This window comes from Procambarus clarkii, chromosome 75 (genome assembly GCF_040958095.1).
Source record: "Procambarus clarkii isolate CNS0578487 chromosome 75, FALCON_Pclarkii_2.0, whole genome shotgun sequence".
Taxonomy (NCBI): domain Eukaryota; kingdom Metazoa; phylum Arthropoda; class Malacostraca; order Decapoda; family Cambaridae; genus Procambarus; species Procambarus clarkii.
The window spans coordinates 23,124,094-23,137,127 of NC_091224.1; the positions used below are offsets into that span (position 1 = coordinate 23,124,094).

The window sequence follows — 13,034 nt, forward strand, 5'->3', positions numbered from 1 at the left end:
CATAATAAAGCACAAAAAATATTCAAGGAAGGGGGTGGTAGGAGAAAAGCACACAGAAACTGTATTGGAGGGGATCTAAACATTCCCTCTAATGCGTTATGCGTGGTTTCCTCCGAGGCTATGGGTCCCCCTTCTTCCAGCTAGAGGTGGTACTCCCTTCCTATATATATATATATATATATATATATATATATATATATATATATATATATATATATATATATATATATATATATATATATATATATATATATATATATATATATATATATATATATATATATATATATATATATATATATATATATATATATATATATATATATATATATATATATATATATATATATATATATATATATATATATATATATATATATATATATATATATATATATATATATATATATATATATATATATATATATATATATATATATATATATATATATATATATATATATATATATATATATATATATATATATATATATATATATATATATATATATATATATATATATATCTTTCACTTTGAAAGTGAAGGTGTACATTTGAAGTCATTGTGAATGAATGTTGTGGGGAGGGCGAGGGTGTGCGAGGGTTGGTGGGGGTAGATATGTACCGTAGTTCTAGCAGAAGTGTGGTGGTGGTGGTGGGGGCCCTGGTATAGTGGCCCCTGGTGCCCGGGGCCCTGGCCCTCCTACACCCTACACCTGCTCCAGCACCCAGGAGCGGCACGCACTACACCTGTGTAACACCGGGATTTACAGGTACTGGCAGGATTTGAGGTGTTGTGGGGGGGTGTTATTAACGGGGTTGTTCACAGTAACGGTGGGGGCTGGGGCTGCCAGTGTTGTCAAGGTGTGAGTGTTGGTGGCCTCAGGTGGCCCCTGGGGCTGGCCCTGGGGACAGGTGTGGCACTACACAGGGCCAGGGCACTCCTCTACACCCCAACACTTGCCCCCTACTATCGTTAACACAGTACACAGTCGCCACCCACCACAGCATGTCATTATCAGGGAATATTATTGAAATGCCAGAGTTTGTAGTCCTGGTGTTCCTTCTCGTCTCCTGCCCCTCCCCCCCTTCCCATTCTCTCCCCTCCCCCCCCTTCCCATTCCATCCCCTCCCTCCCTTCCCCTCCCTCCCTTCCCCTCCCTCCCTTTCCCCCCTCCCTCCCTTTCCCCCCTCCCTTTCCCCCAAGTTTATTGTCAGGTTCCCCCTCCTCTCTTCCTAGTGCCTTTCCAACTTCCTTTGTCAGTGTGTGTGCGTGCGCGCGAGCACGTTTCTGAGAGTTTGTGCTCGCCCATATATGTTTACCAGGAAGGAGTTCCAGCTCTTGGACCCCCGCCTTATGTTGGGTGACGTCTTGTGTTCACGGATCAGTGACAAGGTGTCGTGGCTGTGGTGGTAATGTTTAGGGTTTTCTCACTCACAAACTTGATTTAGCATTTTTTTTTTTTAATTTTGGCCCGAGGGGCGAGTTTATTGGGCAGCGTCACTCATCTTGTGAGTGGACACGCCGCCATAGCAGCATGTACAACACTCCCCAATAGGAAGAAAACCCGCTGGGTTGTTCATCCTGTCACTTGTACCCAGACACAGCTGGGACTTGCTTAACTGTCTCAAGTGAACAGCTCCTCAAACAAGAAGATTAACATCTGTCAACATTAGCATTTTGGTTTATTTTCCAGCTAATGTGCACATTTAATAGTAGACTGAGGCCAGTATGTTGAGAGGTAGGCCTACAGAGACGAGGCCTACACCACACCGGGTCTTTGTGTGTTAGGACGCTCGTAGCGTAGTACCTGGAACAGACCTGAGAGGGTTTCTGGAGTTGTTCTACTCCCCGAGCCCGGCCTGAGGCCAGGCTGTACTTGTGATGACTTGGTCCAACAGGCTGTTGCATGGAGCGGCCCGCAGGCCCACCACAGCTTGGTTAGTCCGGCACTTCTTCCAAGAACTTATCTAGGTGCCTCTTGAATACATCCACCTTCGTTCCGGCAATATTTCTCATGCTTGCTGGGAGGGTGTTGAACAGCCGTGGACCTCTGATGTTTAGTGTTCTCTGATTGTGACTATGGCACCTCTACTCCTCTCTGGACCTCTGATCAGTGTTCTCTGATTGTGACTATGGCACCTCTACTCCTCTCTGGACCTCTGATCAGTGTTCTCTGATTGTGACTATGGCACCTCTACTCCTCTCTGGACCTCTGATCAGTGTTCTCTGATTGTGACTATGGCACCTCTACTCCTCTCTGGACCTCTGATCAGTGTTCTCTGATTGTGACTATGGCACCTCTACTCCTCTCTGGACCTCTGATCAGTGTTCTCTGATTGTGACTATGGCCGGTCGGCCGAGCGGACAGCACGCTGGACTTATGATCCTGTGGTCCCGGGTTTGATCCCGGGCGCCGGCGAGAAACAATGGGCAGAGTTTCTTTCACCCTATGCCCCTGTTACCTAGCAGTAAAATAGGTACCTGGGTGTTAGTCAGCTGTCACGGGCTGCTTCCTGGGGGTGGAGGCCTGGTCGAGGACCGGGCCGCGGGGACACTAAAGCCCCGAAATCATCTCAAGATAACCTCAAGATGGCACCTCTACTCTTCACAGGAACTATTCTGCTGCAGGGTCTCAGAGTGAACAATACATAGTAGTGCGCACTAGTCACAACCTGCTTGAACATTACACACCCAAGCCTGAGGCCGGGCTCTGGGAGTAGAACAATTCCCGAGCCCGACCTGGGGCCTGACAGCCGAGTGGACAGCGCTCAGGATTCGTAGTCCTAAGGTTCCGGGTTCGATCCCCGGGGGAGGAGAAAACAAATGGGCAAAGATTCTTTCACCCTGATGTACCTGTTCACGTATCAGTAAATAGGTACCTGGGAGTTAGACAGCCGCTACGGGCTGCTTCCTGGGGGGGGGGGGGTGTAAGAAAAAGGAGGCCCTGGTCGAGGACCGGGCCATACCTTCCCCTGGTATGGCCCCGACCTTCCCCAGGTATGGACCCGACCTTCACCTGGTATGGCCCCGACCTTCACCTGGTATGGACCCGACCTTCCCCTGGTATGGCCCCGACCTTCACCTGGTATGGACCCGACCTTCACCTGGTATGGACCCGACCTTCCCCAGGTATGGACCCGACCTTCACCTGGTATGGCCCCGACCTTCACCTGGTATGGACCCGACCTTCACCTGGTATTGGCGTGTGACTGAGGTGGTCTTGAGGTGACGGCGAGGTAGCGTGGGCTGGAGAACTGTTCATAATGTACAAGTGTGTGTGTGGGAATCAATAAGACCTCCTCACTACACGGAGCACTCTGCTGGTGAGGGAGGAAGAGAGAGGGGGAGCAAGAGGAGGAGGGAGGCATACATATATACACTGGCACTCAGCCTATCAGAGACAAGAGAGCAGCCCGAGACCAAGAGCTAGAGACGTTGCAGTAACACCCCAGGGTTGAATCCCCACTGCTGGAAGCCTCGGACGAGGACCCGGTTAAGGGATACAACTCCCCTGGGCTCCCACAATACACGCGCCGCTAATTGTTTGACATCCACATGCCGCAGTTGCTGCCACGAGGGCCAACACTGAAGATATGGTGCCCAGTCGTTCTTCCCGCTTCAGGGTTCGAACCCCAGGTCGTTTCCCTTGTGAGGCGAGCGGGATGTGGTGCTATACCCAGTACACCACAGGCTGCTCGGGGAATGATCACTCGGGTAGCGGGACCTGTCTTACCGCTGTGTAAACTATAAGGCTTGGGCTTGGCAGTCAGGCTTCACCCTTTATATTGGGGGTTTGTGTATGGTGGCAGGGGGAGTGTACCTCGGGGGGGGGGGGGGTGTACCCCAACACAGGGGGGGGGTAGAGTTGTGGTGCCACATGAGAGACACTGATAGTTGATTATTGAGCCACTCTCACCAAGGGCACCATCCCACACTACAGTCTCCACATGTGCTGTGTGTGTGTGTGTGTGTGTGTCTGCTAATTACACTGTATCTGCAGAATCGAGCTGCTAGCTCCTGGACCCCACCTTCCTAACCGTCGGGTGTCTAAAGTACCGACTTCGAACCTACTTTTCTCCATCACATCTGCTACATACATTTCTCTCAAAAAACACCCCCACCCCCCTCCTGGTGTCCCCTAGGAGGCCTGGTCGAGGACCGGGCCGCAGGGACGCTAAGCCCCGAAATCATCACAAGGTAGCTCCCCTCCCCCAGGATTGCAGTCCTACCTTGAGGTTACCTTGAGGTAAACACCGTCTCAAAGCTCTCAGAATGTACTCTCAGGAAAGGAGACGAGAGAGGTATCCAGTACTATACATGGAAGATACCTGATGGCCAGGTACAGCATTTACAACAGCAACAGCCTGGTGGACCAAACTCTCACGAGTCGAGCCTGGCCTGGGGCCGGGCTTGGGCAGTAGAAGAACTCCCAGAACCCCATCAACCAGGTATCAACCAGGTACACAGTAGGATAACACCATACTGGAGCGAACGGTGCATCCTGGCCTCGGGCCGGCCTCGGGGAGTAGAACAACTCTCGAACCCTTCTCCAGGTAGGCGAACAGGGGCACCGGGTGAAACAAACTGCCAAACTGGCCGGGAGTCGAACCCGGGCCTTTACTACTTGCTACAACTCCCCAAGGACTGTCCACTCAGCCGCGGGGCCTGTGTCTGGCTGGCTGAGGGCTGGGGGCTGGGTGTGTGGCTGGGGGCTGGGTGTGTGGCTGGGGGCTGGGTGTCTAACCTCGCCGCAGCTCAACGGGGGGGGGGGGGGGGTTTCAGAGTTCAGTTATAAACAAATACATAATTTTGAGTGAGAGGAGCAGGTGTAGGGGTGGGAGAACAGGTGTACCGTGGCCCCAGCACACCTGTTAACAGCCACTGGGGGAGGAGAACATGTGTAGCCGCCTCTCCCACCCTCAACACCCATGTACACTGTGGGTGGGTGAGGGAGGCCGGCCCGCTGCACCTGTGAATAATTGAGGCACCTTTGTTTGTCCACCTCCTGAGTGCCATTGATTAAGACCCCTTCCACTACCCCACACCCCCCTCAACTTCTTCCCCCACCCCCCCGTCTTAACCCCACCCCCCTCCACCTCACCTCTCCTCACTCCAATAAACGCTATCATGATCACCTCTACACTCTCCTAGTGTATGTATATATATATATATATATATATATATATATATATATATATATATATATATATATATATATATATATATATATATATATATATATATATATATATATCACCTACCACACGGGAGACATCTCCCGTCACGCAGGGTGCAGTTGCACCTCCACAGATCTCCAGTATCAGCTCTTGATACTGGTAATGGCTCAAAAGGGCCACCACTTACGGGCTATTCATGCCCGTGCTACCTTTTGGGTGGCTTAATCTTCATCAATCAATCAATCACCTACCACAATTCTGACGGCCGGCCTCGTCCTGTACGTCGTTTTTTTTTTTACTGAATGCGTCAGTCTGGTCAACATGCGACGAATTCTGTGTTCCGGTGGATGGTTAATGTAGACGGTGACCATTACTGGTGCAAGACGTGAACCCTGTCTTTACCGCCCTCATCTTTGTACCTGGATTGTACCTGGATGGGGTTCTGGGAGTTGTTCTTCCCCCCCCCCCCCAAGCTCGGCCCCAGGCCAGGCTTTCTTTCACAACATTTTGTATCCATTCATCCCCGGGTGTGTGTATGTTGGACACCCTCTCAATTGACAGAGGGCTGTCCTATTCCCCTATTCCCCTCGGTATTTTTTATGTTGTGATCATATCCACTCTGTTCCTTTCTCCTCTCCAAGGTGGTGAGGTCCAGTTGCAATAAGATATCCTCATAGCTCTACTGTCTTGGATGGCACTAATCATCTTGCAAGCCTCCGTCTTTTAAAATAAAAAACTTACAAGGTGCGGATGTCCCGTAAGAAAGATTGTGTGGGTTGAGATCTGTAAGAGAAGTTGTAATGTTTAGCAGCGTCCCGTAGACCGGTGAACAGGTGTTCCTCCAACACCTGTAGACTGGTGATGTTACCCTGAAGAACTGGTGAGCAGGTGTTCCTCCAACACCTGTAGACCGGTGATGTTACCCTTAAGACCTGGTGAACAGGTGTTCCTCCAACACCTGTAGACTGGTGATGTTACCCTGAAGAACTGGTGAACAGGTGTTCCTCCAACACCTGTAGACTGGTGATGTTACCCTGAAGAACTGGTGAACAGGTGTTCCTCCAACACCTGTAGACTGGTGATGTTACCCTGAAGAACTGGTGAGCAGGTGTTCCTCCAACACCTGTAGACCGGTGATGTTACCCTTAAGACCAGGTGAACAGGTGTTCCTCCAACACCTGTAGACTGGTGATGTTACCCTGAAGAACTGGTGAACAGGTGTTCCTCCAACACCTGTAGACTGGTGATGTTACCCTGAAGAACTGGTGAACAGGTGTTCCTCCAACACCTGTAGACTGGTGATGTTACCCTTAAGAACTGGTGAACAGGTGTTCCTCCAACACCTGTAGACTGGTGATGTTACCCTTAAGACCTGGTGAACAGGTGTTCCTCCAACACCTGTAGACTGGTGATGTTACCCTTAAGACCTGGTGAGCAGGTGTTCCTCCAACACCTGTTCATGCCTCCGGTGGCACATTATATCCCCTGCCAAATCTCTCTCCTTTTTTGATTACATTAGTTGCCTCCCCCCCCCCTTATGGGGTAGATACCTTCCGGTCTCCCCCCCCCTCTTCACTACCTTACACTTGTCGGTATTTAGTTCTAGCAACCATTTGTTGCACTCCTTGAGTTTGCTACTGTGTTTATATTTGCTTAATGTATTTCTGTTTGCCGCTATGTTTCTCTTTGCTGCTGCTGCTGTTTGTTTTCTGCTGTGTTTGTTTGTTTGGTGCTGTGTGTTTGCTATTGTGTTTATGCACTAATATAATTAGGCTATTAAACTCAATGTAGTTGTTTTTGTTGTTCCAGACGGCACACCCCGTACTTCGGCCAGCCCGACTACCGCCTCTACGAGCTCAACAAGAGACTACAGCAGCGCTCTGAGGTGCGTCCACCAGCCCACTCCATCTCTCTTGGCCCGGGGGGGGGGGGGGGGGGGAGGTCGGTGGAGAGGTGAGGGGGAAGTTATAGAAGTGTGGAATATAGTATGGTTTGTGAGGCGGGCCGTCCGCCTTGCTGACACTCTGTGTGTATTCGAGATATTAGCTCTTGGACCCCGCCTTTGTAACCCCATCTATTTTTTCTCTGTCAACTACATATAGTTCTCTCTAACACGTGCGCGCGCACACGTCCGCAGGAAGCAGCCCGTGGCAGCTGTCTAACTCCTAGGTACCTATTTACTGTAAAGTGAACAGGAGCATCAGGGGTGAAAGAAACTCATTTGTTTCTGCCTCGGCCGGGGATCGAACCCAGAACTTTAGGACTACGAATCCCGAGTGGTGTTGACTCAGCCATCAGGCCCCCCTCATAGGAACAACCAGAGAACACTCTGAACATCAGAGGTTCACGGCTGTTCAAATAGGCTCCCGGCAACTATAACAAATATCACTGGAAGAAAAGGGGACATTTTCCAAGAAAACGTTGCCAATTTCCTTCAAGAAATATCTGACCAATTGGGTTGTTGTAGATATGTGGGCTTCCGGGCCACTCCAAGCAACAGCCTGTTGGAGCAAGCTCTCACAAGCCTGGGGAGTAGAAGAACTTCCAGAACCTCGTGAAGGCAAGATCCAGGCACTGGAAGTCTTCATTGTTCATCACATTGTCTATGTGCTCCACCGACTTTGTTTACATGAGTCGGGAGGATTGGTGCGTGCTGTGACGTGTCTGCTGGCATGGGTATGATAGACTGTGGAGGCGCGCGTAACGTGTCTGCTGGCATGGGTATGATAGACTGTGGAGGCGCGCGTAACGTGTCTGCTGGCATGGGTATGATAGACTGTGGAGGCGCGCGTAACGTGTCTGCTGGCATGGGTATGATAGACTGTGGAGGCGCGCGTAACGTGTCTGCTGGCATGGGTATGATAGACTGTGGAGGCGCGCGTATACGGCAGTGTAGTTTGTCTTGATGTGAGCTGTGAGGGTGTCGAGGGCAGGGCACTCATCTTGATGTGAGCTGTGAGGGTGTCGAGGGCAGGCCACTCATCTTGATGTGAGCTGTGAGGGTGTCGAGGGCAGGCCACTCATCTTGGGGCAACCCGTTCTCGCAAATTTAATAAGTCAATATTGGCTTATTAGTTGCGTGCATAGGTGACATACTAAACATAATAGTTTCCCTTGAAAAGCTTCATAGAAAACACCGACCTTACCTAACCTACTTAGTATGTTAAAATAAGCATCTTATAGCTTCGTAATTACAATTGTTACTTAACCTATTATAGGTATAGGTTAGGTAATGTAATTACGAAGCAATAAGATGCTTATCCTAACATACTAAGTAGGTTAGGTAAGGTCGGTGTTTTCTATGAAGCTTTTCAAGGGAAACTATTATGTTAAGTATGTCACGTATGCACATATTTAATAAGTCAATATTGACTTATTAAATTTGCGAGAACGGGTTGCTTGGGGGACAGCTTTTCACGGTGGGCGATACTGACATTACCTTCCTCACCCCAACACTAGCCTATTGGGTGGACATAAATAGGAGCTGCCTCGTATGGGCCAGATTATGGGCTCACCATAGCCCGTGCTACATAGACCGTTCTGAGTAGCTAAATCTAAAAACAACAACGTATGGGCCAATATGCCTTCTGCAGTTACCTTCATATGTTCTTAGGATACTCTTTTGGTTATACCCTTGTTGGGAAACTTAAAGATGTATAGTTATGCGAACAAGCCTGAATGGTCCCCAGGCATATATGCAACTGAAAACTCACACCCCAGAAGTGACTCGAACCCATACTGCCAGGAGCACTCTGCAACTGGTGTACAGGAGACCTTAACCACTCGACCATCACGACCAAACAAAAGATGATGGTAGCCGAGGCTAATTCCCCATCATCAGAATGGTTAAGGTCTCCTGTACACCAGTTGCAGAGTGCTCCTGGCAGTATGGGTTCGAGTCACTTCTGGGGTGTGAGTTTTCAGAGGTATAGTTATATTTTGACAGCTATTTATTTCGAGGGTAATTGATATGTTGGTGCATCATACCTCCACGAGACTGGTTTCAGTGATCGGCGACTTTATTCTAAATTTTCTATGGCGTTCCACACCCTGGTGGCTCGGTGCTGTAGTCTGAGGTTGAGTGCTTGTGTGTTCAGGAGTTCCTGGAGCTCGTGACCTGTCTGGTCGTGTGGTGGACGGTGATTGGTTGATGGAGATCAAGTCACCCAAGAGGTGGCACGGGCATGAATAGCCCCGTAATGGTGGACGGTGTTTTGCTGCTCTCCTTAGTGCCTCCTCTTTAACCCGCCTCAGTTTCTAACCACCAATCCTTTCCAGTCTTCACCAATCCCTTTTCATAGAAATCAATCCTTTTCCTTAATCATCAATCCTCCCCATAGCTTGATATAGTTCCGAGGATCAGTGTCCCCCGCGGTCCGGTTTCTGAATAGTCACCTGGTTGAGGGTGTGGGCATCCACGCTGTTAGACGCTCCTGCACATAGACATGAATCACAGCCTGGTTGATCAGGTGCCTTAATCCCTGCACCCAATCCTTCCGAACCTCTACTCTCTTTTAACTGGGTGAGAATAACTTGAGCTACCTCATCCCTTTGTGTGTATTTTACCTCAATAAACTTATTTCAATTTCAATTTCTACTTTTTCCCTACCCGCTGTCTCTCCCCCCCCCCCCATGTCATCCTTTGTATACCATACAAAAGTCAAGAGGAAAATTACTTCGTAGAAGACATTAAAAAACTAAAAGTTTTTGGGGAGCAGAAAATAAGATGTTTCAATGATATACTTTCCAGATATTTAGGAATGGTACAAATGAAGACAGAGGAAAGACAGGATTCAAGAGACAATCAGATTCAAGAATTCAAGAATCCTATGAGGATTCAAGACCTCATAGACGGAAAACAACATGTAAGGGATCCGGGAATAATGATGTCTGACCACCTGACGTTTAACCAAATCAATCATCATCAACCAGAAAAATGATCGGGTGGATTATGAGACCCTTCAACTCTCAGGGATGTCACCACACTGCTCTTATTATTGGCGTCACATATTTCACTCGTTATTGAAGTCACTTACGGTACCCCGCTTGAAGTACCGCTCGGTACTCAATCCTTTCACCCCTCTTACCTCCACAGATCTCCAGTATCAGGTCTTGATACTGGTAATGGCTCAAAAGGGCCACCACTTACGGGTTATTCATGCCCGTGCCACCTCTTGGGTGGCTTAATCTTCATCAATCAATCCTTTCAGACCATTGGTGTTCTGGATTGGAACATGAGCATTGGAGCAAGAGAGATTGGTGAAATATAGCGAGTACAAAGAACATATATGGCACGCATATACACGGTAAAGCTTCTAAATTATTGGGTGCGTCTCAAACCTCTCAAAATGTACTTTCTTTGGAAAGGAGACATAATATATATACATGACAGATATTGGAAGGTCAAGCTCGCAATATACACAACAAAATAACAACATACTGGAAAGTTGCGGTAGGAAATGCAGACTACTGGAACGATTTAGTGAAGAAGTCTTCAGCGCTCCGCTAGCATACTGGTGCCCAGGCGTGCCCAGGCGTGCCCAGGTCGACCTGTGTACTTGACACTGGCTGCTTCACTGCTATCTGTCACCAGTGCCTCATCACCTCCCAGGACAGCAGACTTGGACATGGGGAACTGGTATTAATGGGAGGGTCAGTTGCTTAACTCGGATCCTGGATAATAGATGGCGCCGAGGTCCGTCACACACACATTGCTTTCCCTCCCCCTGCTACCCCCCCACTCCCCCCTGCTACGCCCCCACTCCCCCCTGCTACCCACAATCCCTTCCCCTTACCCCCAGTCACTCCTCAAAGCCATATCACTCCCCACAAGCCCCAGTCTTTCCCCCAACCCTTCCCCATCCCTTCCCCAACCCTTTCCCAACCCTTTCCCAACCCTTCCCCATCCCTTCCCCAACCCTTCCCCATCCCTTCCCCAACCCTTCCCCATCCCTTCCCCAACCCTTCCCCATCCCTTCCCCATCCCTTCCCCAACCCTTTCCCAATCCTTCCCCAACCCTTTCCCAATCCTTCCCCATCCCTTCCCCAACCCTTCCCCAACCCTTCCCCATCCCTTCCCCAACCCTTCCCCATCCCTTCCCCATCCCTTCCCCAACCCTTCCCCAACCCTTCCCCAACCCTTTCCCAACCCTTTCCCAACCCTTTCCCAACCCTTCCCCAACCCTTTCCCAACCCTTTCCCAACCCTTTCCCAACCCTTCCCCAACCCTTCCCCAACCCTTCCCCAACCCTTCCCCAACCCTTCCCCAACCCTTCCCCAACCCTTCCCCAACCCTTCCCCAACCCTTCCCCAACCCTTCCCCAACCCTTTCCCAACCCTTTCCCAACCCTTTCCCAACCCTTTCCCAACCCTTTCCCAACCCTTTCCCAACCCTTCCCCAACCCTTCCCCAACCCTTCCCCAACCCTTCCCCAACCACCCAGGGAGGTCACAGTGTTCCAGGAAACAGACATAAAATACCCAAGAAATAATATTTTTACGTCTGTCGGAATGTTTGGCTTTGTGCCAGGCCGGGGGGGGGGAGGGAAGGAGTGAGGGAGAGATGTGGTGGGTGAGGGAAGGAGTGAGGGAGAGATGTGGTGGGTGAGGGAAGGAGTGAGGGAGAGATGTGGTGGGTGAGGGAAGGAGTGAGGGAGAGATGTGGTGGGTGAGGGAAGGAGTGAGGGAGTGATGTGGTGGGTGAGGGAAGGAGTGAGGGAGAGATGTGGCGGGTGAGGGAAGGAGTGAGGGAGAGATGTGGTGGGTGAGGGAGGGAGTGAGGGAGAGATGTGGTGGGTGAGGGAGGGAGTGAGGGAGAGATGTGGTGGGTGAGGGAGGGAGTGAGGGAGAGATGTGGTGGGTGAGGGAGGGAGTGAGGGAGAGATGTGGTGGGTGAGGGAGGGAGTGAGGGAGAGATGTGGTGGGTGAGGGAGGGAGTGAGGGAGAGATGTGGTGGGTGAGGGATGTGGTGGTGAGGGAAGGATTTTTTTTCTACCACAGATGTGGCCACGCATTTACAATGCTAACCAGCATATATACATTTTCTTTTGTCCTCCGTGGACAGGGTTAGAAATGTGTCAAACATACAGTTCAGGGATTTATTGAACAGTCAACCACAGGTGACTGTAGTGCTTTTAAAATGCTAGGATAAGCTACATACGTAAATACATAAATACTGTACACATTTACATATGCCGTACATAAAGTGTTCGATGTGTCTTTTACATAGCGTCATTAATGTGCATTTACAAAGGTGAAATGGAATTCTGATCAGCATCCACATATACTTTATACACATACATATACACATATACATATATACACACACATGCATACACATACATTTGTCTCTTATACTCTGACAGGGTGAGATAGCTGATAGAGAAACTAGTGTGCAATTAAGCACTTAATCACTGAAGGTGATTAAGGTGTTTTCACAAGCTCAGGTTATATAGTTACATCACAGGTATGTGGTGGGTGAGGGAAGGAGTGAGGGAGGGATGTAGTGGGGGAGGGATGTGGTGGTGAGGGAAGGAGTGAGGGAGGGATGTAGTGGGGGAGGGATGTGGTGGTGAGGGAAGGAGTGAGGGAGGGATGTAGTGGGGGAGGGAGGTAGTGAAGGGATGAAGGAGTGTTGAAGAGTTCTTCAAACAGAACTATGGCTCTTCCTTATGGGGATGGGGAAGGGGGAAGTTAAAGACAAGAGGTTTTGCCTGGAAGTTAGTTAATAGTGAAGTTTTGGTGGAAAAGTTTATTAATGTTTTAGAGAGAATTGTGAGGGGTTAGGAAGTGTTGCTGGTGAAAATCAGAAATTGGGTTGTGAAGTTTGGTGGGGGTTGTGGTGATGGTGAGTGC

The 13,034-nt window shown here is 49.4% G+C and overlaps 1 protein-coding gene across 37 annotated transcripts in view; it reads left to right on the forward strand.

Annotated features, from left to right (window-relative positions):
* Nucleotides 1-13,034, forward strand: part of Chi (LIM domain-binding protein 2 Chi) — a 202,763-nt gene that overhangs the window by 139,668 nt on the left and 50,061 nt on the right. For 35 of the 37 annotated variants that reach the window (XR_011224692.1, XR_011224693.1, XM_069313316.1 and 32 more), the window contains one exon: nt 6,991-7,066. Coding sequence is in view for 35 of the 37 variants with exons in the window: in XM_069313316.1 (XP_069169417.1) it covers nt 6,991-7,066 (76 nt within the window). In the remaining 2 variants the exon portion in view is untranslated. Of the gene's footprint in view, nt 1-6,972; nt 7,067-13,034 lie in introns of all 37 variants that reach the window. The other 2 variants (XM_045764382.2, XM_069313308.1) reach the window with 1 other exon arrangement.